At 32.4% G+C, this 27,247-nt stretch overlaps 1 protein-coding gene across 2 annotated transcripts in view; it reads right to left on the bottom strand.

Annotated features, from left to right (window-relative positions):
• Positions 1 to 1,842: 1,842 nt before the first annotated feature.
• LOC145249627 (mediator of RNA polymerase II transcription subunit 14-like) overlaps positions 1,843 to 27,247 on the bottom strand; it is a 99,178-nt gene continuing 73,773 nt past the window's right edge. For both annotated transcript variants that reach the window (XM_080111369.1, XM_080111370.1), the window contains 12 exons: positions 25,918 to 25,992; positions 24,307 to 24,383; positions 23,321 to 23,438; positions 20,633 to 20,884; positions 19,022 to 19,271; positions 17,785 to 17,967; positions 16,993 to 17,198; positions 15,945 to 16,068; positions 8,238 to 8,299; positions 5,680 to 5,787; positions 3,910 to 4,032; positions 1,843 to 2,579 (listed from right to left, as the gene is read on the bottom strand). In XM_080111369.1, coding sequence (XP_079967495.1) covers positions 2,313 to 2,579; positions 3,910 to 4,032; positions 5,680 to 5,787; positions 8,238 to 8,299; positions 15,945 to 16,068; positions 16,993 to 17,198; positions 17,785 to 17,967; positions 19,022 to 19,271; positions 20,633 to 20,884; positions 23,321 to 23,438; positions 24,307 to 24,383; positions 25,918 to 25,992 — 1,845 coding nt within the window. In that variant the 3' untranslated portion in view covers positions 1,843 to 2,312. The remainder of the gene's footprint in view (positions 2,580 to 3,909; positions 4,033 to 5,679; positions 5,788 to 8,237; positions 8,300 to 15,944; positions 16,069 to 16,992; positions 17,199 to 17,784; positions 17,968 to 19,021; positions 19,272 to 20,632; positions 20,885 to 23,320; positions 23,439 to 24,306; positions 24,384 to 25,917; positions 25,993 to 27,247) is intronic.

Below are 27,247 nucleotides of genomic sequence, written 5' to 3'. Positions count from 1 at the left end.
TGATGTGCAAACACAATGAATATGAAAAGAGGCAAGCAGAGAAATATTTAAAACTGAATAAGAATGTATTATTCAGGTTTATTTAAAGATAAAAAATTAAAAAGTAAAAAAACGAATACTGAATACAAATTCAACTAAAGAGTATATATAGAGCAGGTTCTTGGGGAAGAGGAATATTGACTTTTGATCTGGGTAGGCCACTGATCACATTCCAGGGTAAATGACACCAAACATTCTAACAAGGAATACAATGATAGAAGAAAACAGGTAGTGATGACCCAACATGTCAAATTATCATCACAAGCTGCAACATGCACAGCTTTTGCAATAATGTGTTTCAAAGATAAAGAGGTTCTCAGAAAGAAACTATGGTAATTCTATGGTATATCGTGTTTCTGAATTTTTTTAGATGAGGATTAAATTCTTTGGACTACTGTTCTCATTTTGAGTGTCATTTTCACAACGTTTTGGTCGATGTAACCTTCAACCTTCTTGAGGTGTGTATTGCCGAACTCAGGAATGTTTCTGTTGAACTCAGGAATTTGGATGGAATTGCAAACAGAATCCTTTATTTACTTCATGGGGGTAGCATGCTCTCATTCCATCAGCCACAACTAGATGTAGGTCCTAAGTAATTCACAATTATATTTTTCAGTCACCCACACTGAAAATTCGAGCATCAACCTTAGTAGAATATCACTTTTATAATTGATTTTTTCAAGTACTTTAACCACTGCAAGGACCCATGGGATAGTGATTAGAGTACTTGAAAAAAAAATTAATTACAAAAGTGATATTCTCCTAAGGTTGAAGGTTCAATTCTCAGTGAAGGGTGACTAAAAAATTAATTACAAAAGTGATATTCTCCTAAGGTTGAAGGTTCAATTCTCAATGAAGGGTGACTAAAAAATACAATTTTCTTGTGAAATATTTTGTTGTGAAAATGACACTCAAGATGAGAACAGTTATCTAAAGAATCCCAATAATACTAATACTTTGGTGTACAAATAAAGGAAAGAAATTTCTTTGTAGTGGTTGTAATTAGACAGGGCTTTGCTGTGAATGTTATCCAGGATAATCAATGATCGTTAACTTTTACCATGCTCAGATTCACGTTTGGCTTCAGTTGAATGACTGGCTTCCCCCTTAAGGAAATCTTGTGCTTTGATAAACTCTTACGACTAACTTTCACTCCAAATCTAAAATGAAATACGTCCAATCTGTTGCTAGGAAACTGAAAAAATGCCTCGTTCATTTTACCGCTCCAGAAAGTATTTTGCTCCTGATCCAATCCTCCAGAAATTGATAAAGTATTGCTGCCACATCTAAGGAGGTTTTACTTAGAGTACTCTTTCTTATCTTGACAGAGTGAAAAATACACGTGGATAACCTCTTCCTTACAGCCCATTTCTCACAGAAAAGGTGTCAGTTTTTCTTGACTATCTCTCTATTTCCATGGTATGTGCTAGACTAACCTCCAATCTGTTTGGCCCTTGTAAGGCATTCATAAATTTGACTGCAAAACTCAAACTATCCTTTCTTTCTGTGTAGTAAGTTGGATTATTTGAGGTGCACTTTATTCAATTCAATAAACAATCTGTGTTGGAATTGTTTGCTTTTATTTGATTTGGGACAAAAGTTATGGCAAGTCTTACAAGTAGATAATTATTCCTTAAAGAAAAAAAGACAAACCTGCAAAGAAAGGGACATGAGAGTGTAAAAAGAGAGAATGTGCAAAAGAGAACATGAGAGAAAGTATCATTGTTTTTAAAACGATACAAAGTATGTGCAATCCATGCAGCATTTAGATAAAAGAGAAAAAAAGACATTGAATAAAAAAAATTGGGAGACAGGCAAGTTTATTGCTTCAGTCAAGTAGAACAGTGAGAAAAAAAAATGATAAAAATAAAATACTCAGATGTCAACTTTCAAAAAAAAGACTGAACATTCTGCCAAAGAGCGAGAGATCTTTTTCCGACCAAAAGTCATTAAACGCATCAGTAGATTCAAATGGTCGACAGCAGATTCCATTCCATGGGTAAGAAGAAGAGGCACATATTTTCCTGATGAATGATGCGCACAGTGTGTGACAAGTTTTAACAATCGTTGGCACACGTGTGTATTGTGATAATGCATGATTAGTAGCATGTGTGCGTATTCAAATTAAATACTGCGTTCCTGAGTACACGTGTGTAGCAGGAAGAGTCCAGAGTGTGTGCGTGTGTATAATTGGGCACAGCCCTTTAATGTCATCCTGACTTGCTCCCTTCCCTTAATTCTTTGTTTGCATGAATCCCTAAGCATGAGTGCTTCTACTGTTGAATAGGAATGACCAGGTTTGTCATGAGTTCACGCACAGATGGGAAGATGGCACACTCGCTCGGATTCTGGTGTAGGTCAGCAAAACGCCTTAACATGGAGACAATGGCCATCTGTGCAGGGGTTTGTGTGTGCGGGGCTGGTGGGCGAGCCTCCACCGGCTGAATTGTGTTAGCAGTGATATCATAGAGCAGTGGAATGATCACAGATTGTGGTTCCGCATTGGAGGACAGCATTAAACCAATACGTGTCAGCTGCAGCTGAAACAGAAAAAAATATGAAAATAATAACAGCATTAAATATTTTTAAGGATGATTCAGTATTGCCCAGGATTGAATGAAAAAGATTTTTTGCACTCAGCCCGTTTTTAGTCTTAATTTACATTTTTGGGATGGACCTTGAAAGATTGAGTGGAAGAGGAGGCGGATAACATTAATCAAAATAAGTTTAGTCTTTAACAAGTCCTGAGGTATACTCAGAATGTCCCGGTAAGCAATGAGGAGTCTTGTATATCTTGTGCCATAAACCCTTAACCTCTTATTAACAAAAATATTTTTAATTTTTATAAGTTTCAAGTAATAAAATATTTCTTTTTATGAATATCAAGTGCGAACAAAGATCCCAGGATGATAATGATTAACATGAAAGTATGCTGGTTAATGTAATTTATGTGTGTGTGTTTATAAAATAGTGCCCAATACTTGTGTACAGTTGTATTATCGTATAAATTTATTTATTTATACTAACATTATTGGTAACATATGTGTGCATGCATATTTCAGCTGTGATTGCTTTCAGAGTCCATCATCAGGGCTTTAATCTCAACTGGAAGCTTGATGATGCTGATTTCAAAAGAAATCACAGCTGAAACATGTATGCATATGTGTAGCTAATAACGTTTGTATAAATAAAATTATACAATCATACTTATATATGTGTGTGTTTGTGTGATTATCGGGGTCTATTTCTTGTAAACAGGCAAACAGAAATGAATATATATAAAATAAATATAAAAAATACATATAAAAAACATACTAAGATAAAACATTAAAGTATTTCTTTTAAATGAAATGTAAAAAGAAAATGGGGACAATGAAGTGGATGTCTTATATAAAAGATTGGCACAAAACACTGAGTGCTCGCATATTTATTATTCCTCATTGCAGAAGACTAAAAAGTAAAGCTGTATCATTTGGATTATTCAGAGTTCCCATCTTGAGTGTTATTTCCACAATATTTTAGCAAATGTAAACTTGAACCTTCCTCAGGTGAATCTTTCTAATGGAACTCTTTATTAAATCCACAAGGGTAGCATGCTCTCGTTCTGTCAGTCATGACTGGATAGAAGTCTTTAATAATTTGCAATTAAATTCTTAGCACCACCCACACTAAAGTCTGAACATTCAACCCCAAAAAAAAAACTCACAACTGATTTTTACCTAGTACTTTATCAGTTAGGCCACAGATGCGCAAGATGAAAACATGACCAAACAATCAATTCCCATTTTAAAAATTTAGAAACAAAAACAATGCATCGACTCTTGAATGCTAAGCCTGAGCAAACATCGAAACAACTCTTTAGATATTTACCATGATAATCATTTTATTTTTCACAACAACGGCCGGTGTTCCTGCCGGTGCACTGATGGGATGGGCGCCAGGAGGTATGGTCAAGCACCACTGCACCGACCACTTCAGGTTCCGGTCAGGCATCTACAAAAGAAATGAACAATTACAAGTGAGCAAAATGAAATAGATTGAGAAATTTAATCTGAATGAATTTTTTAATGCAACAAAATAATTGGATCATTGTGTTATAGGAAAAGTAAAAAATAATTGGATCATTGTGTTATAGGAAAAGTAAAAAATAATTGGATCATTGTGTTATAGGAAAAGTAAAAAATAATTGGATCATTGTGTTATAGGAAAAGTAAAAAATGATTGGATCATTGTGTTATAAGAAAAGTAAAAGATGTGAAATAAAATATGATCTCAATTCCAATGAGATGACTTTTTTTTTTTTTTTCAGAATTTGTGAAAAGCAGCAAAGAAATTTTTTACTTTTAAGTTAAGAAGCCAACACAATGCAGAATTTCTGGGGTTTTTTTAATAAACATTAATTTATTAAAAAAATAAAAACTCCATTTTGACAATATCTTCAAGCATGGAATCAACCTTTTCTTTCTTCATGATTTTTTCAAATCATAAAAAAAAAATTCTAAAACAAATTTTTTTAAAATTCTTTTAAAGCTTCACCAGATAATTGGTACAAAATGAAGTTCCTAACAAACAGGAATGTGAGCAATCAATAGCAAAAAAGGATGAAAATCGTCAAGATGAATTGGCCAACGTGTGTGAAGAGGGCAGCATAAAAAAATTTTTTTTTTTCCAATCAGATAAGAAAGTCTAAATTCAGATAAAGAGATCAAGAGCATGGATGTTGGGGAGACAGGAAGTCCCATATACCTAACATGGATTGTTTAAAGTTTCAATCTTCACAGCAAAATGAACATTTCGATTTTCAGAGGGGAAAACGAAGGCATGAAAAGATGGAAGTGGAAGAGAGAAAAAGAAATATAAAGTGAGAAAGAGAGAAAAGGAATAATATCTAGCTAAAAAATGAATTACTATTTCCACTGATTGCCTCTTCCCATATTAAGCATTATTTAACATTATTTAGAAAAGCCCTTAATATTCTATACTTTCACATAAAAATTTATTAAACACATGATACTGTACAAAATCAATTAAAATGAAGGAGCAACTGGAATTGAATAAAATTAAGTTTTGTTACAATATTTTGGAGATATAATCGGGTATGATCCCACACAGTTGGGCGATTCTATTTATAAACGATGCTGCTAGGAACTGATGAATTGAATTAATTCACGTTCTGCTACCAACCAATCAGACACCAGAATTGCTCCATAAATATTAAACCTTTTCTGTAGCAATTTCACATGTTTTTTTCGTCTCGACACGGTAAGAATTTTTTGCTGTGTGGAACTGTCTACTGCAAACCAGTCACCTCTCAAGACTTGTGTGAAACAATGAACCATCGGAAACTGTTCTGAAACTAAACACGGCTTACACTTCTAGAAGTTTTTTTATTTAAAAAAAAAAAAATCAAGCAAAAAATGGAGAACTTGCATCCATGGAAGACTAGCGATTTTAGTGAAAAAAAATTTGTTTCCTGGATTAAATAAAATGGATAAAATAAAATGGAATTCCTCCAAACATCTGACAACTCACATTCCTGAATAATCAATTATCAAAAATTGATCAAATCTTCATACAAATTCAGTCGGACAAAAGAGACAAATGAGTAAAATTGGAAGCGCATAAAATTTTCTCACTTACCAATTCTAGCCTCATGATTTGTAGACAATCCTTGAGTATACGAGCTGGGGCACCTAACAGCCGACAGAAAGCTGTCAAAGCATTTACTTTGTATGGCGGACTTGCAACCTGTAAAGTAAAACGCATTAATATTATTCGATGAACTCCAATCAACAAACCAATAATAACACAAATTTATGTAAGAAGTCAACCTGAGACTGCATAGCTGACAATGTAAAAATGATAGTCTTATCTGAGCCTTATTTCTTCATATTGTACGAAGGATTTCAATTTCAACTAGATTTTTCTGTTAAATGTCACAATCATATAAGATGCAAGAGTTCACCAACTACAATATTGCCCCCCCCCCATATCCCATTGAGCACGGCCGCAGCCGAGATTGAACTCACTACACAAGTTTGTAGCATAATTCCAATCTTGTCGGTAGCTGAATACTTATGCTTCACCAGGGCTATCAAGGGTATTTTTTATCGTGACACAATCACTAGATGGGGCGCCTACCACAGCTTAAAAGAGTCCCATCTACCCTCGAAATAAAGATAGACTGTGCCAGTTTCTTAACTTGGTATTTTACCTTGCGGTATATACAGTGCCTCGCCTTCCCAAATGGTCACCCATCTGGTACTGGCCAGGCTCAATGTTGCTTAACTTCAGTGATCTGGCAAGAACCAGTGTGTTACATGATTGTGCCATATATTTTACAATATTGGTCAAGTAGCTCTAAAATGAACAGAACTAAAGTTATTGCGAAAAGTGTTATCCTTTCTCTTTTATGTGACTTTGATCTTGATTTTTGATCGCGATATCCCAAAATTAAATCAAGTTAGATAAAAACTGATATTTTTACCAAGTTCAGTGATGATTGGTTGAGCAATGTAGACACTAAGCTGTACACAAAGAAATTTAATAATAAAGCAACAATCGAACTTAAACAAAAACATAACCTCCTTCATGGCTATATGTGTGTGTGCTGGAAGGGGGGGGGGGTCTATGTCAGTCTGTACACCACTCAGAAGAAAAAATACCAGACAGATTTTTATGAAATTTAGAATATAGATAGTAAACATAAATGTGAGTGTAATGAGATTTATTTTTGAAGAGTTGAAAGTCTCCTCTTCAAAATAAATGTATTCCTAGATTAAAAAAACTACTGGGTAGACTTTTATTAAATACTAGCGAGGGGTACCCGGCGTTGCCCGGGTGTTTTTCGGGGTATGTGAAAAAACCCCGAAGCGTTGACGATGCGCAGTTGGAAAATAGTAAAGTGTTAAAAAAACAAACAGGTGCACATTTTTGATTGACGTGACGGTGATAGGTATTCAGCAGTTACGATTTTGTGCGGGACAGTTTTGAATAAATCGGTTTGTTTGTTTTTTGATCAACTAATATTATAAGGTATCTGTTAGTGCTAGGCAATTATGAACGTAAAATCAACAATCACATTTGTAACCATAACATTTTAATCCCTTCAGCCACTCAACCTGGGCAATATCATGTAACCCTGCTAGACATTTAATAAAAATAATTATAATTAACAAAAAATAATTACAGAATTTATATTCTGCTGCTTTTCTACTAATAAAAACCAAATACCAATGTAGTATGTGATATTTTTATCGACATAGATATCTAAAATGCAACAAAACAGTTAACATTTAGGAGAATCCTAAAATAAAAATTCAACTTGGCACTATTTCAAAGCAACTTATTGCTTGAAACCATTATAATTTATGTCTTTTGAAAGTTATAGCAATTTAAATCAAACTTGCAAAATAGGTGGAAACCGTCTTGTCACATTGGATTTGTTTGTAATATGGACAATGTAAGACATAAAACTGTTTGTTATATTCTTCAACAGAAATAAAACTCTAATATAAATGAAAATTTTCCATTTTGTAAAAACTTAAAGGTGCTGGTGATTATTTCCCTTGTGGCATATTACAGACTTATTTCCCTTTAGTCCTGCACATAAGTTTGTATTATTTGAATTATTTGGACTATTGTTCTTGTCTTGAGTGTTATTTTCACATTTCAGTCAATGTGACTGTCAACCTTCTTGTTGAACTCAGGAATCTGTAACGAAATTTGAATGGAACGCTTTATTTAATTTATGGCTAAGACTAGGTAGAACTTATAAATAATTCTCAATTGTATTTTGAATGCTACCCGCACTCAAGATTGAACCTTCAACCCCCCCCCCCCCAGAAAAGTGTAATTTTACAACTGAATTTTACCAAATACTTTATCCACTATGTCACAGGACAAGTGCTTGTCAAATCTAAATAATAAGAATAATCAATCCTCGTCTCAAAAATTTAGAAACATAAACTGTTTTCAAATAGTGTTGGGAAATATCTTTTAGGATTTTCTTAAAGTTAAAAACTTTAAATGCTTGTACTGAAATCTCCACACTAACGTACTGTACTTGCAATAACCCTTATCCCTGAGTGGCTTCCAGGCCTTGATAAGTGGTGACCACCGTGTAAAAAAAAAAAATATATATATATATATCTTTTAGGATTTTCTTAAGGTTAAAAGCTTTAAATGCTTGTACTTACTTTCAGATCAAAGAATTTTTCTAAAATTTGAATTTCTTCAGCTGTCCATTGTTCTTGATATTCTGAAAACAATTCAAATCACTTTAATATCATACAAACATATTATTTCAATATAGAGAACTCTAGTATTATCGGCAGGGTACAAAATCGAGAGATGAATTTTCTAAAATTCACGCAATCGAAAAAAATTCTCTCAAATTCATGATCTACATCTTCTTTCTTCATGTACATTAATTATTCATTTTTATTTTTAAAACAATTTTTCATTCAAAATCAACACGAGTGGAAAACCATTGCTTAACTCACTAATAATATGAGAATTAATTTTAAAATTATTATATCATTACAATGAAAAGGTAGACTGAGTTTGAGATCATTAAAATGACATTTAAAGTCGGCTAAACTAATTTTATTTTTTTAAGATTAGCGTATTACTGAAACTCCCAAGATTGAAAGTTATATTTACAACAAATTGCTTAACTCGCTAATAATATTAGAATTTAAAAATTATTATATTACAATGAAAAGAAAGTAGACCAAGTTTAAGATCATTAAATAACATTTAAATTCGTCTAGGTTAATCTAAATTTTTTTAAAGATTTATGTATTACTGAAACTCCCAAGATTTACAACTAATACATTACATATACAAAAATGTTGAAATTATTCTTTTATATCAATAATACTTTGTAGGAGATTACCTACATGAAAAATATACAAATTTTTGTTTATTATTTAATCATGAAAAAGAAATGTCTGAAACAGAATAATGATTGGAAAAAGGCAAATAAAGAAAAAAAAATTGAAACATGTAAATGAAAAATTAATTGTAAAGATTTTAATCTTGGGGTAATCTTAAATTTGTATGTAAAAATAATTATGAAAATAACAGTATTCATACACTGTCCATGTAGAAATAAATTATTCATTGGTAGTTTTCAAATATCATCATGTTTACAATTTTTGCCTTGAAAGAAAAGTTAAAATATTTCTTATATGAAATCAAGTAAAAATAAATAAACTGTCAGCACAGTGGTGTTCGTAAAAATATGTATTTTCTTAATGTTGTATGTCTTTCTTAATGTTTCTTTAAAATAGCAAGAAACTATCAGATATTCCTTTTTTCTTTATTTTATATCTTAAATTTATCAATAAAAATAATTATTTTTTAATGTTTAAAACTTTTTTAATCTATTCTTCAGATATTCCGTAATAAAAAAAAAGAATATTTATTATTATTATTTCTCCATAAAAATCCTGCAGACATTATTTTAAAAGGAATATTATTTGTAAGTGTAAATTATGTAGATTAATGTAGAAATCACAATGAGGTTCTCCTACTATATAATAAATTCTATAAAAATAGCTTTCCTGATGCATTAACCTTACAACAGAGTCTTCATTTGAATTTTTTTATGACTTGAATATAGAAAATTATATAAATTTAGAAATAAAATTGCTAATATTTGCTTCAGGGCTGAGAACAGCTATACACAGAAGTTTTCATTCTTGACTAATGTTGATTGATTGATTGGTTTTACGGCATATCAACCTATGTGGTCATTTAATGCCGGAGTCCTTTTTTTTTAAAACTATTTTTTATTATGTGTGTGTGGGGGGGGGGAGACTTTTTCAGCCTATCCTCCCTTTTTTTTATAAAATCGAACTAAGAAATTAAACGTTGTATTTATACATGGATGTGTATATTTGGGTGACTTTAAATTTCCTTAAATTTTCTTATATAAATTTACTTTCCTTAGGTATGCTAGAATATTTGCTGAGTTGACCTTTTCAAAAAGGTCCTCCATATTGCTTTCTGTATAATATAGTTTTCTAGTTGGGGCGAGGTCATCACACCCAACTAGGATATGTTTTACTGTGAGTGTCTCCTGGCATGGGATGCACTCTGGCGCCGATTCTCCATTTAGTATATAAGAATGAGTAAAGTTGGTGTGTCCTATGCACAGCCGAGTCAGTATCACATCTTCTCGGCATGATCTCTTGATGTCCGGACATCGTTCCTTAAGTTCAGGTTTGATTGAGTATAATTTGCTGCCCTCTTGCTGACTCCACCGCAGTTGCCATTTTTCCTGCATGTATGCTTTTATCTGGGGTCTAAGATCAGTATGTGGAATCTTAAAATTGTCAGTTGGAAGGTGAGAAGATTTTTTTGCAGCTGTATCCGCTCTGTCATTGCCTTTGATCCCCACATGGCTGGGGATCCAGACAAGAATAATGTTTTTAGTGGTTGAAAGGATATTGATTTTTTCTATTAATTTTGTTGTTAGTGGATTTTCTTGTTTTTGATTTTGTATAGATAATAGGACTGATAGAGAATCTGTGAGAATGATGAAGTTTTTGGTGGTTTCCTCTGAAATTATGTTGAGTGCTAGATCAATAGCTATAGTCTCTGCAGTGAATATAGATGCTTCATTTTGAAGATTTCTCTTCATTGTGGTTTTATGGTACGTTGCTGCACATCCAGTGTGATTGTTGCTTTTAGACCCGTCTGTGTAGATAAAGGTGTAGTCTGAATATCGTAATTTTAAATGTTGAAGTTCGTTGTGGTATTCAATAGGGTTTGTGGTAGATTTGGACTTTTTGTTTAGGTTCAGTTTTATTTCTACTTGTTTCATGGTCCATGGGGGTGTTTTAGGTAGTATGAAGTTGTGAATGCTGGAGATTGGAATTTTCAATTCTTCAATGCTTTCCTTCATTTGGAGCCCGAACGTTTTGATAGTTTTTCCTCTCATGTTGAAGAGTTCTTCATATTTAGGATAAAAGGTACATTGGTATGCAGGGTTGTTTGGCCAAGACTTCAGTTTGAGTAAATATTGAAGGGCTAACTTTTCTCGCCTTAGATCTAGTGGGGGTTCATGTGCTTCCGTGTATAGACTGTTCACGGGGGAGGTTCTGTATGCTCCTAGGGCCAATCTTAGGCCAGTATGGTGAATAGGGTCTAGGCTTTTTATATATGATGTTCGGGTTGATCCATATATGAAACAACCGTAGTCTAGCTTTGAGCGGACTAGTGCTCTGTAGAGTTTAAGGAGTGTTTCCCTGTCTGCACCCCAATCGGTATGTGCTACCACTCTCAAAAGATTTACAGCTTTGTTACATTTTTTTTTCAGATAGTTTATGTGTGGGATGAATGTTAACTTTTTGTCAAATAAAATCCCTAAGAATTTGTACTGGTCAGTAACGGGTATGGGCGTTCCTTCCATGGTTAGGACAGGATCATTATGCATGTTCTTTAGTTTGCAGAAATGCATGGATTTCGTTTTACTTTTGGAGAATCTAAATCCATTCTCTTCCGTCCATCTCATTATTTTGTTTAAGCACAATTGAAGCTTCCTTTCTATTATAGATATATATCTAGATCTACAGCATATTAGGAAGTCATCCACATATAGGGAGCAATCTACCCCAGGGTTAAGGTTTTTTACAATGTTGTTAATTCGGATACTGAACAAGGTCACTGACAGTATACTCCCTTGAGGTACTCCATTCTCTTGATCCTTCAAGTCAGAGAGAGCTGTGCCAACCTTTATTCTGAACCGTCTATTTTTTTTTAAATTTTCAATAAAAATTGGCATTCTGCCTTTTAGTCCAAGCGCCTTCAGATCCCTTGTAACACCGTACTTCCACACAATATCGTAGGCTTTTTCCATGTCGAAAAACACTGCTGTTAAATGTTCCTTCCTTACAAAGGCTTCTCTGATGAAGGTTTCAAGTCTGACTATGTGGTCTATTGAACTTCAGTATTTCCTGAATCCTGTTTGAAATTCTGTAATAAGATTCTCTGTTTCCAGGAACCAGATTAGTCTTTTGTTTATAATCCTTTCCATGGTTTTACAAATGCAGCTTGTTAGAGCTATTGGCCTGAAATTCAATGGATCTGAGACGTTACTTGATTGAGATTGGATGTTTGAGTTTTCAGATTTGGGGATTGGTATTATTGTGGCCTCTTTCCATGTCTCAGGTACGTTTCCACTGGACCATATAATATTGAAAATTTCAAGTAGGTATTTCATTGAGGTTTCTGGAAGTTTTTTGAGGATTTCATATGGAATTTCATCGGGCCCTGTAGCTGTGTCATGGGATTTGGTTAGCGATTCTTTTAATTCAGGCAAGGTAAGAGGTTGGTTGTATTTTTCGGAATTTTATGATTTAAATAGAATTTTCTTCTTCTCTTCCTTTTCTCTAATCTTTTTGAATTTCTCTGTTTGTCTGTCACATGATGAAATTTTTGATAAACTATCTGCCAGGTTATTGGAAATGTCTTTTTGATCAGTGTATATTTTGTTGCCTTCAGAGATGTGGGATATTGGTGTACTACTACACTTTCCTTCTATTTTCCTCATCATGTTCCAAACTGTTTTTGCCTTGGTATTCACATTAATTTTGGATATATAATTTCTCCATGTTGTTCTTTTGGATTCCTTTATGATTCGTCTGGCTTTTGCTCTGTTGTTTTTGAAGAAATCCAGATTTTCGCTTGTTGGGTACTTTTCGAATTTTCTCAGGGCAGCTCGTCGAGCTCTGATGGCTTTTCTGCATTCTTTTGTGAACCAAGGTTTGTTGTGATTGTTGGTTTTGGTTGTTTTCGGTATGGTATTATTTGCTATGTTTGTGAGTGTTTTAATGTAGTTCAAATGGTCATCTTCATCTTTCTTTTCGATAATTAATTGGTTTTTGCACTGTTCCTGGAAGTCTTCCCAATCCGCTTTATGTAGGTTCCATTTGGGTGTTTTTTGTTCAGTGCTAGTACTTAGACTTTCCAGGATGATTGGGAAATGATCACTCCCACAAGTGTCATTGTGTACTTTCCAATCATAGTCCATATATATGGAAGGATCACATAAGGTAAGGTCGATGACGGTGAAAGTACCTGTTGCTGGGTACATATAGGTGTAGTTTTGATTATTAAGGAGGCATAGATTATTTTTATTTATTATGTTTTCTATTTCTTTTCCTTTTTTATTTGTTTCTTTACTTCCCCATATTACATTGTGACTGTTGAGATCTCCTAGTAGAAAAAAGGGTTTAGAGAGTTGTTTTATTAATTGAGTTATCTCAGTTTCGTTGATTGTATCTTTTGGAGGGATGTAGATTGAGCAAAGTGTTATAGTTCTATGTAGAGTCACTGAAATTGCAATTGCTTGCAAGTTTGTGTTTATATTTATTTGTCTTTGAGGGACTTCATTCTTCACGAGTATTGATGTGCCTCCAGAAGCTCTGTCTGTATCTTTATTTATGTAGTTGTAAGATGTGTAGTGTTTTATGTTGATGGTATTATTTTCTTTCAGAAAGGTTTCCTGCAGACAGACAAGTGCTGGGCTCATATTTGTTATTAATAATGTGAGTTCATTTTGATTTGCTTTTATCCCTCTGATATTCCATTGTAATATTTTGTTCATCATTTGGAATTGTGTTCAACTTCCATCGTCTCCAATCCCTCAAATCTATTTTCTGTCGGAGTCCCTGTTCGGGATATAGATCGGGATCTTTCTTTTCCTGTTTTTGTTTGTTTTTTGTTTTTGTCTGGGGGGATTTTTTATTCTTTTCTGGCTTGTGATGTGTTTGATGGTTGTTCGGTTGTTTTTGTAGAAATGGTTTGTGGTTTTGTTTCTTTTTGTGGTTCAGTAGTGTCTTTACTTAATATTATCCTTGGATTGGTTGCAGACATTGCACTATTCATTTTCCTCATTTCTTCTAATAGTTCTTTCATTTCCTTTATTAGTTTGCTTAAAACATCAATTTTCTTGTCAGTTGTATCTGTTACATGTATATGACCATTTTGATTGTTGATTGGAGTAGTTTTTTTAGTTGCATCTGCATATGTTATAGTTTCAATGATTTTCCTGGCCTCTGGGTAGGATATATTCTTTGTATGTTTTAGTTTGGTCACTTCTTTTTCTCTTTTCCATATTTCACAATATCTAGAGTCAGCGCCATGATTTCCAAGGCAGTTGGCACACTTGAAATCTTTTCTGCAGTCAATGTGTGGGCCGCTTTCTCCACATCTTCCACACACTGGTAATCGTATGCACCGATCTTGATGGTGTCCAAACTTCTGGCACTTGAAGCATTGGAGGGGGTTTGGAATATAAATTTCTACATTTATTTTCATATATCCAACTTTCACTTCTTTGGGTATGGTGAGGGAATCAGAAGTTAGTATATATGCATTGGTATCGATTTTCTCACTGTTTTTTTTTATTTGGATTCTACGAACATCTAACACATTCTGTTTCTGTAAGTTTGTCTTGATTTCCTCCAAGGGAAAAAGTGCAAGTTCGTGGCTTTTCACAACTCCTTTGCAGGTATTTAGGGTTGGATGTCTGTAGCATTTGACTTTGATGTTTTCAAATAATTTTAGTTTCAATATTTCTTTAGTTTGTTCTTCGTTATGGGTTTCTATTAGTAGGCTGCCGTTAAATTGTTTTTTTAATAGACTTTGGTTTTAAAGTTTTAAGATTTCTTTCAATTTTAAAAGGTGATAGTTTGCTCAAAGGAGTTTCCTCTATTGATTCTATTACTACGAATGTTGTTCCTTGGTTTTATCGTTTCTTCCTCAGAGCTACTGATGTCAGAGACATCAGAGTGGGTTCTCTTTGGGTGGTTGGGTGGTTTTTGGGAGGAATAAGCCATATATTTTGTTTTTCTTTTTTCGTCATCTTTGTTCCCCACCCACCTCGGAGTCCTATTTGGGAAGAGCCTGGGGGAAAACCCATTCGCCCAGCCTCCACAGGGATACAATGATGATATAACCGACTTTGGTGGTATCATAATGATTATCTGTTCTCTCTTGATATTACTATGGGATCTGTAGCAATCGTGAGGGGTTTACAGCCTCGTCATCGATATTCACACCTTATCGATTGACCCTCAGCCACCGCTTTCCATCATATATTAGGGAGTAAGGTTATTTGTGGGAGAGGGGGGAATGTGTTGTGTTAGTAGTGAGTTTTTGGAATGGGCAATATATGGTGGGGCTTGGCGTGACTGGCCGATTGGTCGGATCGGGCCTCTCCGACCGCCCGTCTAGTCGAAGTAAGGGCCAAAGTAATGTGTTGCAGTGCCTAAACTTCTATGTATTCTGGTCTAGGTTCGCTCAATCACCAGGATCACGTCCTAAGACATTACGGGTAGCAACCCACGGCTAACTGGTTGCCCCATTGAGGGATTTTTACCCTCTGCAAGGGGGGCAGTCGGTTTGTTCTTATGCCCTACCGACAGGGAAAAAAAAAAAATAATAATTTAATAGAATATATTTGTTTCTTTTTTTTTTTTTTTTTTGTTTCTTTTCCTTTTTAAAATCTGTTTCTATTTAACCCATAGTTGGGACCCTAACAGGTACTACCACTCCGGGTCAGGGTGGACCTGGGAGCAATGACAATTAAGAGGTGGCTCCACACTCCCCAAAGCCCATAAGCCGGATCTCACCATCGGATGTAGTTTAAGGTCATATCAAGGACCGGGAGTAAGGTAGAAAAAAATAAAATAAAAAGGGGAGGGAGAAAGGCTGTTGCTTTTGTTTTTGGTTTTGCAGAACATAATTAAGTTTTATAAAAAAGATCAGAAAACAAAAAAACGTCAATGTAGGTGCATTTCGTCTCAGGAAGCCACAAGGCAGCCGATCTGGTAGCACCAGTCTTGACTAATGAGATTAAAAAAGAACTATTATGACAAAAAATTGCTTACCAATAGTTGGTGTAACTTTAATATGGAGAGACTGTAATGTATTCGGGTTGAGACTAACACGGAATTGTAGACTTTCTACCTTAAATGCATTCACTCCAGGTTCGTTAGACTGCATAGATTGTAACTGAAAACGTAAAGGAAAAAAAAAAAAAAAAGAATTATAAAAAAGTTTTAAAATTTATAAAAAATATAAAATAAATAAAAAGTAAATTTTTCTTGTAAGTGATCAAGTGATATATATATATATAATTTTAATAAATCGGTCAACTAACACAATTATTAACCAAATTTTTATTTACGTTTTTCAATTTTATATTTATCTAGCTGGTTTTGCCCACTTGCTATTATTTTGCAAAGTTTGTTACTTGAAATAAAAAATTTTAATAAACATTTCATCAAGTTTCTTGCCAATATTTTGTTTTATATTTTTATGCTTGTAAGCCAGTGCTTGCACCCTTGGGAATCGCCAATGTTTATTAGGTTTATTAGACAATGATACAGCCAGAAAAAGAGAAAATAAAAGCAAAGGAAACCATGGCACACACAAGCGTTGGTTGGTTGGTTGGTTTAATCAGCATATTGACCTTATTTGGGTCATTTAATGCTGTATATAAGTTCTTTAAAATTTTATTTTTGTTGTTTAGGTTTGTTGTCTTTGGATATTTAAATGCTTTCAAGGTTGGTTGTTACTAGGTATATTTAAGTGATGTGTCGATATTTATTGTTTGGAGAGATTTATATTTTGTGGTAAAGATTCATTGTTTTTAGGAAGTTTAAAATATTATTAAGGCTTTCTTTTTCAGAGAGGTGTTTTAGATTTTTGGCCTTGTAATGTTGGGATGGCAGTTATCGAAAGTTGGACGAACATGGCTTCACACCATACAACATTTACAATGATTCATATTTTCCTTTTAACACGATTTGATTTTCTTTTGTCATGACTCATTCATTTAGCGATACATTGAACGGTGGAAAAAAAAATTATTTTAGATCCCCACCCCATAAAATAAAGACTAAGGGACATTAATAAAAACAACTGAATACCTACCGAAGTTTCCCCTTGCATAACTCTGGGTAGATGTCTACGGAAATAGACACAACCAAGGAAGCGTTCCAATGGTGATGCAGGCAAGAAGTTCATTCCTGGCAGCAAACAAGGACTGAGTAGCTTACTAAAAGCATCATGGGATAAAATGGTAGGGATAGATGCGGCCCATGACCTTTGAGAAAGCATTCGTGGAGGAGGGCTTACAACTATTGAAAAAACAAAATGAAATCATTTTTATTGCACAATTTAGAATATTAATTTGTATAATGCTTAATCATGTTATTTTTATGTACCTACAAACCCCATTTTAAAAGATGACATTGTCCAGTTGCAAAAAATGAAATGTAAACAAAGAAAATTAGTTGGTATTGCTAATCAAAAAATTTTTTCAACTTTACTTATTTTAAAATGAATAGTCATAATTTGAATGTACAAATGTCAAACACACCTGGATAAAGGTCATTTCCCCAAATATTACAATATGGATCCCCATCTTAATTTGCTTCAGTTTGTGTCTATTCAATACACCTTTGCATTTTATTGCCTTCTATAAATTCAAATTTCTTTTATATACACACTAAATAATGCTTCAAGAAAACTACATTAACCACTTAAAATGAATTCTTCCAAAATCAGAATTCTGTCGTCTCATCCTTTTGTTAAAACTAATTTTGTTCAAAATAAATTTTTGCATTTTAACACGTGTCGAATTATCACAAATTTACATCAAAAAATGCAAAATGATAAACAGTTTTAAAACATAAAAATGCAGAAATATATTTTTTTAGTCACCTGAGGATTTAGAATGTTCAGAATCTTTTAATTGAGTCTGTGGTGAATGCAAAGCTGGATGACCAGGAGAAGTGGCTGTTCCATGTCGAGAGACAGGGGAAGGACCTTGTACAGAAGGTGAACCAGGCCAATTCCGAGTACCAGGAGATGGCATCGTGAAAGGGGAGCCACCATCAACCATTCCTAAACTCAATGAAAAAAGAGGTATTTAAAATTTTACACAAACAACAATTGACATTAAAACTAATAAAACAGAAAGATTGCTCATAAAAACATAGAATTTATGTATTTTCAAGTTGATTATAACTGAATCAAGGTTTGGCAAATGTTTCTGCTATGTTACCAATGAAGGGAAAGATTTCAAAACTATGCATAAGCTTATATAAAGATAGGTATGCGTATGTTTTTATATTTGTATGTAAAGGATTCATTCCAAAACTAATTACCTGATCATTATGAATTTTGGAATACAGCTTCTAATCATAAGGGTGGATTATGTATGTTATATTTAGTTTAATAAAAATGGAGTAAAAAAAGAGGGGAAACCTTTTAGAAAAATTTAGATACCTCAGATTTTTATAAAAGTTTAACAGTTAGTATTTGACATTAATAAATATTCCTCAAATTTTATTTTCTTTAGAATATTTTTTTAAGAGATTTTAGGGAATAATATGAGCACAATCTCATATAATAATATGAGCACAATTTCCCATTTGAAAATTCATATATTAAAAAGTTTGATCCATAGTCATTAGACACCAATTTTTTTCAGAAGAACTTTAAGCTTAAGCCTCAATTTTTAGATATTTCTTAGAATAAAAATTATGCAATCGATTTTTATTAAAATTGGAATAAGGTTTAGTAATGTGATATCTTGAATTTAACTTTTGAAAAGGAACATAAAAATGGTGACAAAACCGGGAATAAATTTTACCAGTACTGGAACAGGTATTTTAGTTAATTTTTAAGACGGTGTACAATATGTAACATTTCTGCAAAACAAAAATGTTAATAAAAAAAACTGAACATAATAAGTAGATGCAACTAATTTAAAAATCATATTTTCAAATATCATTTGCATATTTAAGCTTGAAATCTTTTTATTTTATCTTTTTTAGTAATTATCATTCTTGAGTGGACAAGAGAATTGAGCAGAGAAAAATAATTTAATAAGAAAACTGGTCATTAATTAAATAAAAATAAAAAAACGGGGGAGAGTGAGGGTCGTCATATTTACCTTGGGGTGTGATGAAATGTGCAGCAGGTGATGAAAGATGAATGCCAATAGACTGCGGTGAAGGAGCAGGGGGAAATGAGCCAGGTGATGGGACATGTAACTGCGGGTTGCCCGGAGATCCGCCCTGTACTAATAAAGTACCAGGTGACGGGGTACTTATCAGAGCAGCAGACGGACTGTGAGACACCTGCGTGGGCAATGAAGGAGGAGAAGAGAGAGAAAAAGCAGCAGCGGGAGAAGACGCATATCCCTGAAAATTAAAAAATAATAAAAAAAAAGACAAAAGCATTAGGTATAATAATACATTAAAACCAATTACATACAAAAAAAAGTTTAAATGCAAAAGAAAAAGTAGCAACAAATAATCAAGTTATTTGTTCACTTTTATTCTTAAAAATCAAAGTCTAATAGTAAGAAGCCAAACACAGAAATTAAATTAACATTAAATGCTAACAAAACTAAGCTCCTTTCATTTAACAATTAAAGAAAACCTTCTCAACTACGGATTGCCAGGACTAATAACATTCTACCTGAGAGCTCATCATTCAAGCTCTTTGACTTAACATTCACGGGCAACATGAATTGGAACAAGTATATTGAAGATATTGCCAAGGAGTCATTTCTTACAAGGTGAGCAATCTTTATCAAGCTAGAAAACTACTCGTACCTAACAGTATCTTGTAGCTCCACAAAGCCACCATTTGCCATGCATGGAGTACTGTTGATACAACTACCATTAGTTTCTCACTCTTGGACAAGACACCCCCGCCCCAAAAACAGAGTCTCAAACCTAAGAGATCCTACCCTATCACCACAATGTTGCATCCCTGTATGTTTTTGCAAGTATTTTAATGGAATTTGTTCTGATAAACTCTTAACACTGGTGTCCCTTTGACATAAATATCTGATTAATCAGACTCGCAGCAAAATCCTACCGGTCCACTGAAGAGGTCCCTAGATGATGGAAAACCTTTTCTAAGTTTCTTCCCTTGAACTACAAGACTTAGGAATTCCCTCAGTTTCCTGCTTACCTGAATGTACCAGCATGCAGAAATTTAAATGTAATGTGAACAGACATCTAACTACTCACCTAATAGTAGCCCCTAATGTTCAAATGGCAATATGCCTTGTTTGGGGTGAAGAATTTATATAAAAAAAATAAAAACAAGAAATAATTTCCAACAACATATAGTAAAGACACTGTTGTATAGGATTACCTACCTTCCCTATGGACCATAAAAGAATGGTAACATATTTCTTACGAATTGTCAGACAGACAGTACATGATTATATTTATATATATATATATATATATATATATATATATATATATATATATATATATATATACACACACACACACACACAATTATATATATGAATTCCTTGATTGAAATACAATTATCAAAGTATTTGACTTTATCTTATATGTTATTATTAAAAATTATTTTTTATGTAAGTAACTGACCACCTTTACATTTGAAAAAAAAAACATAAAACAAAAATATAGCAAAAATAGTTTAGTGTTTGCCACTTGAAAATATTGAAATTTTTAAATGTTCATTTATAAAAGATGTAGCTGTAAATATAAAGAAGCCAAAGTGCACATACGGATGATATCCTAGAGGCACTGGGCGAAGCTGGGGTATGCGGATTTGAAGGTGGAGTCATGGGATTTGGAAAACGTAGACTCCCATCTTGACGTGGGCGAGATGCAGGAGAGCCCACAGAGGGGTTTTGAGGTAGAAAAATATCCATGGCATCAATTCCAACAGGTGAAAGGGAATGATCTTCATCTGTGGTAGAACGTCGGCGCGGATGGTTGCCAGTCACTGTTTCATCCACAAACATATTCAAAAAAGCCTAGAAAAGTAAAAATCATTAAACATCTATAAAAGGTACGAGTGGAAAAATTATAAATAAAAATCAATAGACATTTGGAAAAGAAGACTGCAATTCCATAATATTACTAAGCTAAGTACCCATCTACAACAGATAAATTATAAAGACTAGACTGACAAAAATAAAAATAATATTCATAAAATTAGTAAATCAACTTTCTATAGGTTTTCGCTAGTTTCTCTTTTAATATAAAGAGAAACTAGCAAAAACCTATAGAAAGTTGATTTACTAATTTTATGCATATTATTTTTATTTTTGTCAGTCTAGTCTTTATAAAAAATAGTGACTATATTTCCATTTCGACTAAATCGTCAGAAGGCGTCTTCTTCGGTTCCTTCACTGTACCATAGAACAGGCTGCCAAAAATTTGTGAACAACCAAAAAGTTCAAATCATCACCGGAGCAGTAGAAGATATGAGGAGACATAGTTCTAAAGATGATCCTCAGGAATTTAAATACACTTTGAGTTTTTTTACTCTCGCACCAACTTGTGAACTTCACAAGATGCAGCAAAAGATCTACCATCATCACTTTTGTCTCAATACAAGAAAGCCAGCATTCTGTCAGTGTTTCTGTTTCATGGAAAGGCCTGCCAGAGGACGTGATAATGTCTATGATATTCAGGCTTAAACTTGGACAAACATTCAGATGGTATATAGCCAGACACATCTTTCTTTTTAAATAACTTGTTAAACTTTGCTATTTTTTGCCAATAAATTTGATATTTCCATTCTTTTTTGTAGAATAATTGATTATAGACAATTTTGAATTGTTATATTTGTAGAAGATACACAGTTCTTAAAAACTATGCTAGATTTCATTCTTGCTCAACATCAGCAGGAGGATGATAGAAAAAGTCAAAGAAATTGAACGATTCAGGATTCAACCATGAGGTGCCATCAGAGAGTAAAAATGCACAATCAACAATTTGATATGGTCAGAACTCTCAAGTTCAAAAAATGTTCAATAATGAAATGAACAAGTCAATATGTGTTATTGCAAAGGAAGAAAAATATTGACGAAAAACTCATTTGACTGATGGTGATATTTCATAGTTAATAAGAAAAAAGATTTGATCAATTTATGCATGAAAAGCCACTAAAAAAACAAAGAAGCTGATCAACAAGTTGAAACATCTACTAGAGTCAGACATGTTGTGGTTTTTTCATGGAGAAAAACTTCTGCCAAGGCTAGAAGATCAACTTCCAAACCAACAGGTGGCTCGCTGCCTAATCCAAAGACTGAACAAAGATGAAGCTTCCATCATCTTCAGTGTTGAAAAGTTAAAAGCAGGTTCATTGGGTAAAATTGACAAAACAAATCATAACCACAAACTGACCTATGTCTGAATAATTTAAAAAAATAAATAGAACTTTTTTACTGTCAACACTCTATATACACACAGATTCATCCAAATAAAAAATACTTTTTTAAAAATTGTTTATGAAAAAAATAAAAATATCATTCGTATGTAAAATAAAAACTATTCTCATGCATAGAAAAATTCCAAAACGAAAATTTCTTCAAAATATTTTTCTTTATTTTGATTCTTCCGAATACTGGTTCTCATATTGAGTGTTATTTTCATGTTCCAGTTGATGTAACTTTCTTCAGGTATGCCTTGTCAAATTCTGGAATCTTTTTGACGAACTCAGGAACCTGCACAGAATTTCGAACAGAACCATTTATTTAATCCACAGGACTAATATATTCTTGTTCCATCAGCCATGATCGGGTAGACGTCTCCATTCACAATTGTATTCTGGGAATCTACCATACTGAGGATTGAATCTTCCATCATCAGAAAAGTGAACTTTACTTTAGTACTTTATCCTGTAATTTTGGGAGCCTTAAACAGACAGTAGTCTGAATAATCCAAATTATTCGCATCTCAAAAAATCAGAAACATATATTTACTTATCACACAAAATTTAAAAAAAAAAAATTAAAAAAAAAAAAAAAGACTATTATATAAATGATGTATAGGACGAAGAGGTGTTTCACATCAAAATCAAAGTAAAATACAACAAACAAATAGCAGTTATCTGCAGAAGGTTAGATACATGATCAAGTGAGTCTTTCAAAAGCCAGTGCACTATGGCCAACAAAAAATGCCTGAACAGTCCTGTCAGCGTTCTCCAGTAGGGGCATCACAGATGACTAGTAATAAACTAATCCCTTCATCAGAGAAAAAGTAAAGCTTGAGAGAGCGAACCTCCTTGGATTGAACAGAACAATATCGCAGTTCCACAGCAACAAAGCCAATGTCAAACTATTCTCAACTGATACAAACAACACCTACTCCAGCTGTGACAATGATAGTTATGTGATAAATATAATCATCAGTCAGTCTAACAGTATATCAAAAGGATATCACTATTGTGATAAGTGACTTACTTTCAATCCTGGGGTAGGACTAAAACCATCAATTACTTTGCTTGTGTCAAACAGACTGATGGCACCATCTCGAACAGCGACCATTTTGCCAGCACGGAAATGCACATCTACACAACTCCTGAACACAGGTGTTAAGGAAATATAAATTGATAGAAAGAGAGAGATTTTCCTTGAAGTCTTTTTACTCTCATTTTTTGTTGCACTATTTAACTGAAAATTATTGTTTTTTTGTATTTTTTTCTTCTTAAATTAACATGTATTATTAAATTATTAATTGATCAAATTTTTTACAAAAGTTTAACTAATATTGTTTTGGTAATGTTTTAATCTCTAACTTAGACAACTTCCAAATTTTTTTAATCTTTTCAATACATGAGGATTTGCTAAAAATTTTAAAGCCAGAAATAACTTTCTATTCAACATTGTAAATGCTTTCAAATTTTGAAAGGTTATGAAACAATTCTTTTTTTTTTTCAAATATTAACAAAAGATTAAAATGACAGACTTGTCTACAAAAGAAACCAAAATGCATTGTAGTTTAATTAAATTATTTTTTAAAGTTTGTTTTATTACTTTTAACACTATTGCATCTTCAAGTTCAATAAATAATCAAATAATGTGTAAGTTACATATAGGTGAGAAACACACAAAATGGTCACACCATATTCATAAAAAGGTTATTAATGAAAGAAAATTTATTAAGTTGGTGTCTGTTTTTGTACAATTTTATGACTCAGAATTTGATATTCGATTAGAAAAAAATTACAGAAATCTTGGTTTGATAATACAAAGATTAATTATTTTGTGAAAGATTTAACAAAATCTAACAAATTTCAAGAATTAAAGTTTTATAAATGAAACAAAGATTAAAAACGGGATTTAAAATTATCGAATATAACATTACATTGAATTTCATAATTGATTTTAAGTTTTAACGTGTTAGTTGTTATAAAGTTTTTAGTAGCAAAATGCCAAGTTAAGGATACACATTCCGGAAAGATATTCTCACATGGGTGGCTGACTGTGGTATAACTGTGAAACTCAACATGGGCTGTTTGGGGTACTGAAATCATATGGAAATCATATATAAATGATATGAAATCAAACATCAAGCAAAATTTGTTTATATTTAATATAAATTTATTTTTACAAACATTTTGGCTACATATGTGCAGACATGTTTCAGCAGCAGACCTACTTTGATCAAGCTGAATCATTCACTTTTGGTTTCCATCCCTGATGGTCCAGCTTGAGCAAAATGAAGCTGAAGCCAAAATGTTTATATAAATAAAATTTTTTACTAGATATTCTTCTGTGAGTACTATTACATATACCGTCAAGTTTAACAGGATTAACTCTTATGATTCAAACAAATTTACCAGCATTCACATGCACAACTATATATATATATATATATATATATATATATATATACACAAACACACACAAAAATCACAAGAAAAGATCCATTGTCAAATACATTGGTAAAATATTAATTATCAAAATTAATTCCACATCCAAAGTGATTATTATAATCCAAGAGCAAGATTCAAGAGACATGAAAATTTGCTGCTTTTTTTCCAAAAGCTGAGGAAATAACTTTACTTAGATAATGTGTAGATACAATAGTCTAGAAAGAAAATGGATGCTTAAAAGTTTTGTAAATGATGTTTACGACAAGGATTTCATCTAGATGAAACAAATAACAATATTCCAACTTGTCATGAAGCTGTCCGACAATTTTGAAATGATTCAAGCATGGGCTAACATACAATTATTAGAGGTAGGAAATTGGTAAGTTATCATGCACATTGAACCATTATTTGTAGTCAATTGATGGTTGGAGATGGAAATGTCCAAAAGAAGGACTTCATCATTCAATACAAAAAAAACTTTTTAGTGAAGCAAACATTTCTCATGAACAATTATATTTATAAAGTGGAATAAGAATTTCTTTCAGTTTCAGTTTTTATATAAAACCTGAACTCCAGCCATTTTCTTTCTTGGCGACTGTGTCTACACATTACCCTTTATTTATATTCAAATAAAAGTAAATATTAATATTTTTCAAATACTTTTCTTTTCAAATTCTTGTACTAAGAATTGCATATATGCATACACACAAAAACATGCAAACAATGGAAGTTATTACCATTATTTTAACTTTTTTTTCAAGTACATATCAAATCAGATAAATTATTAGCCATCAAACATGCTCACTATTTTCTCATTCAATTTTTTTATAACAAAATATAAATTAAAAAATATTAAAACCACTCAAAAACTGCTAATATTAAACAACGAATAAAAATTGCTTAATGTTAATTTAAAAAAGAAAACGTTACCAAAATTGTTTGGAATGTGGAATTAATTTCGCCAAATAATTATTTGATAATTACAAATAAAAAAAAATGAATATAGAATTAATCCCATTACATCCTTTATAAGTTTATATCCTTAAATCTTAATCATTTAGGATAAATATGAGAAACATTTTTTGTTAATTAACATATTCTAAATAAAACTTTGAATAAATCGTGAAAATATATTTAAAATAAAAAAATCAAAAAAATGATCATAATTTGATTACAACTTACTGTCGAAGCACCAAAAATGGGAGAAGTGGTCAATTTGTTGATAGATGTGAGTGGACTCCATGTATCATTTAACAGCTGTAAGTAAACATTCTCAATTTTAATCTTGTGCTAAACATAAAAAAGGGTTACTGGTTTGCTTGTTTTAATGGATTAGATTAAAAAAGCAAAATATAGCAAGATAACCAACTGAAATGAACAATGCTTATTCTCAAAAACTTAAAGAGAGACTTTTCTGGTAACAGCAGTGTTTGGTTTGTCTACTAAAAATAGAAACCTTCTATAGAATTACTTAGTCTAAAAAATCTATTTAAATTCTAAACAAAGTAATCACCCAGAGTTTAACTTGTGGTCAAAAGCCTTTCCCTTATTTATCTTTTTTTCCTCTTTTTCAATCCTCATTTCTTACAAATGTACAAACAGATTCTCATAATATTTGCTCCCTAAAAAGATAGAGTAATTTTAATTCAGTCTGATATGTAGTCCAAGGTAGGCATAATATTTTTTTTACTCTTGATCATTAGAAATTTGAATTGAACTCATCTCTTTCAACAAAGATTTGTCTTTTACCTGTAAAGTCTTTTTTTCCCTTTCATTTAAGGTACATTTCTCACCGACATTTTTTTTGTTTCATGTGACCTAGAGTGTTAATACCTATGAATTGAATAAAATATACCAATTGCAGACTATATACAAGCAAAAATTAATGTATAAATATTTGATATTAAACACTTACAACATAACTTTTACAAAATGACTGAATTTGGCTTTGAATAATCCAAAAATGGCGTATATGCCATAAAATAAAACAACCAAGCCAAGTGAGTATTTTACCCACACCAGAGGGAGGAAAATCAACTGTTCATATTTTTCCAAACAGTATAAGTACATATATGAAATCAATAGATTCAGATTTCAGAATTTTAAAGAATTGATAATTTATATTATTCGGACTATTCTTGCTTTAGTTGTTATATTTGAAACATTGCAGAAAATATAACCTGTCTTTAGGTACATCATTTCGATCTTGGAAACATATAGGGTATTTTGAACTGAATCCTTTACTTAATCCACATGGGTAGATTGTTCTTGTTCTGTCAGCCATGACCTGGTAAAAGTGTTAATTATGTTAATCTTATTATTATTGCCTGTAGGAAAGATAGAACATTCAACCTCCAGAAGATTGCCACTTAAAACTGATTGCTAATCAACACCTTGAACTGTTGTGCTAAAAGTTATACAGTTTGAAATAAAAATTTCCAAGTTTAAAGAGATGCAACTATTAAAGGCTGCATCAGCTGAAATATTAAAAAAAAAAAAATAAGATAATCAT

Source organism: Euprymna scolopes, chromosome 28, assembly GCF_053919585.1.
Source record: "Euprymna scolopes isolate OS-2025 chromosome 28, ASM5391958v1, whole genome shotgun sequence".
Lineage (NCBI taxonomy): Eukaryota > Metazoa > Mollusca > Cephalopoda > Sepiida > Sepiolidae > Euprymna > Euprymna scolopes.
Note: the sequence above shows the minus strand (reverse complement) of the source record. Positions and strands in the feature narration are given on the sequence as shown.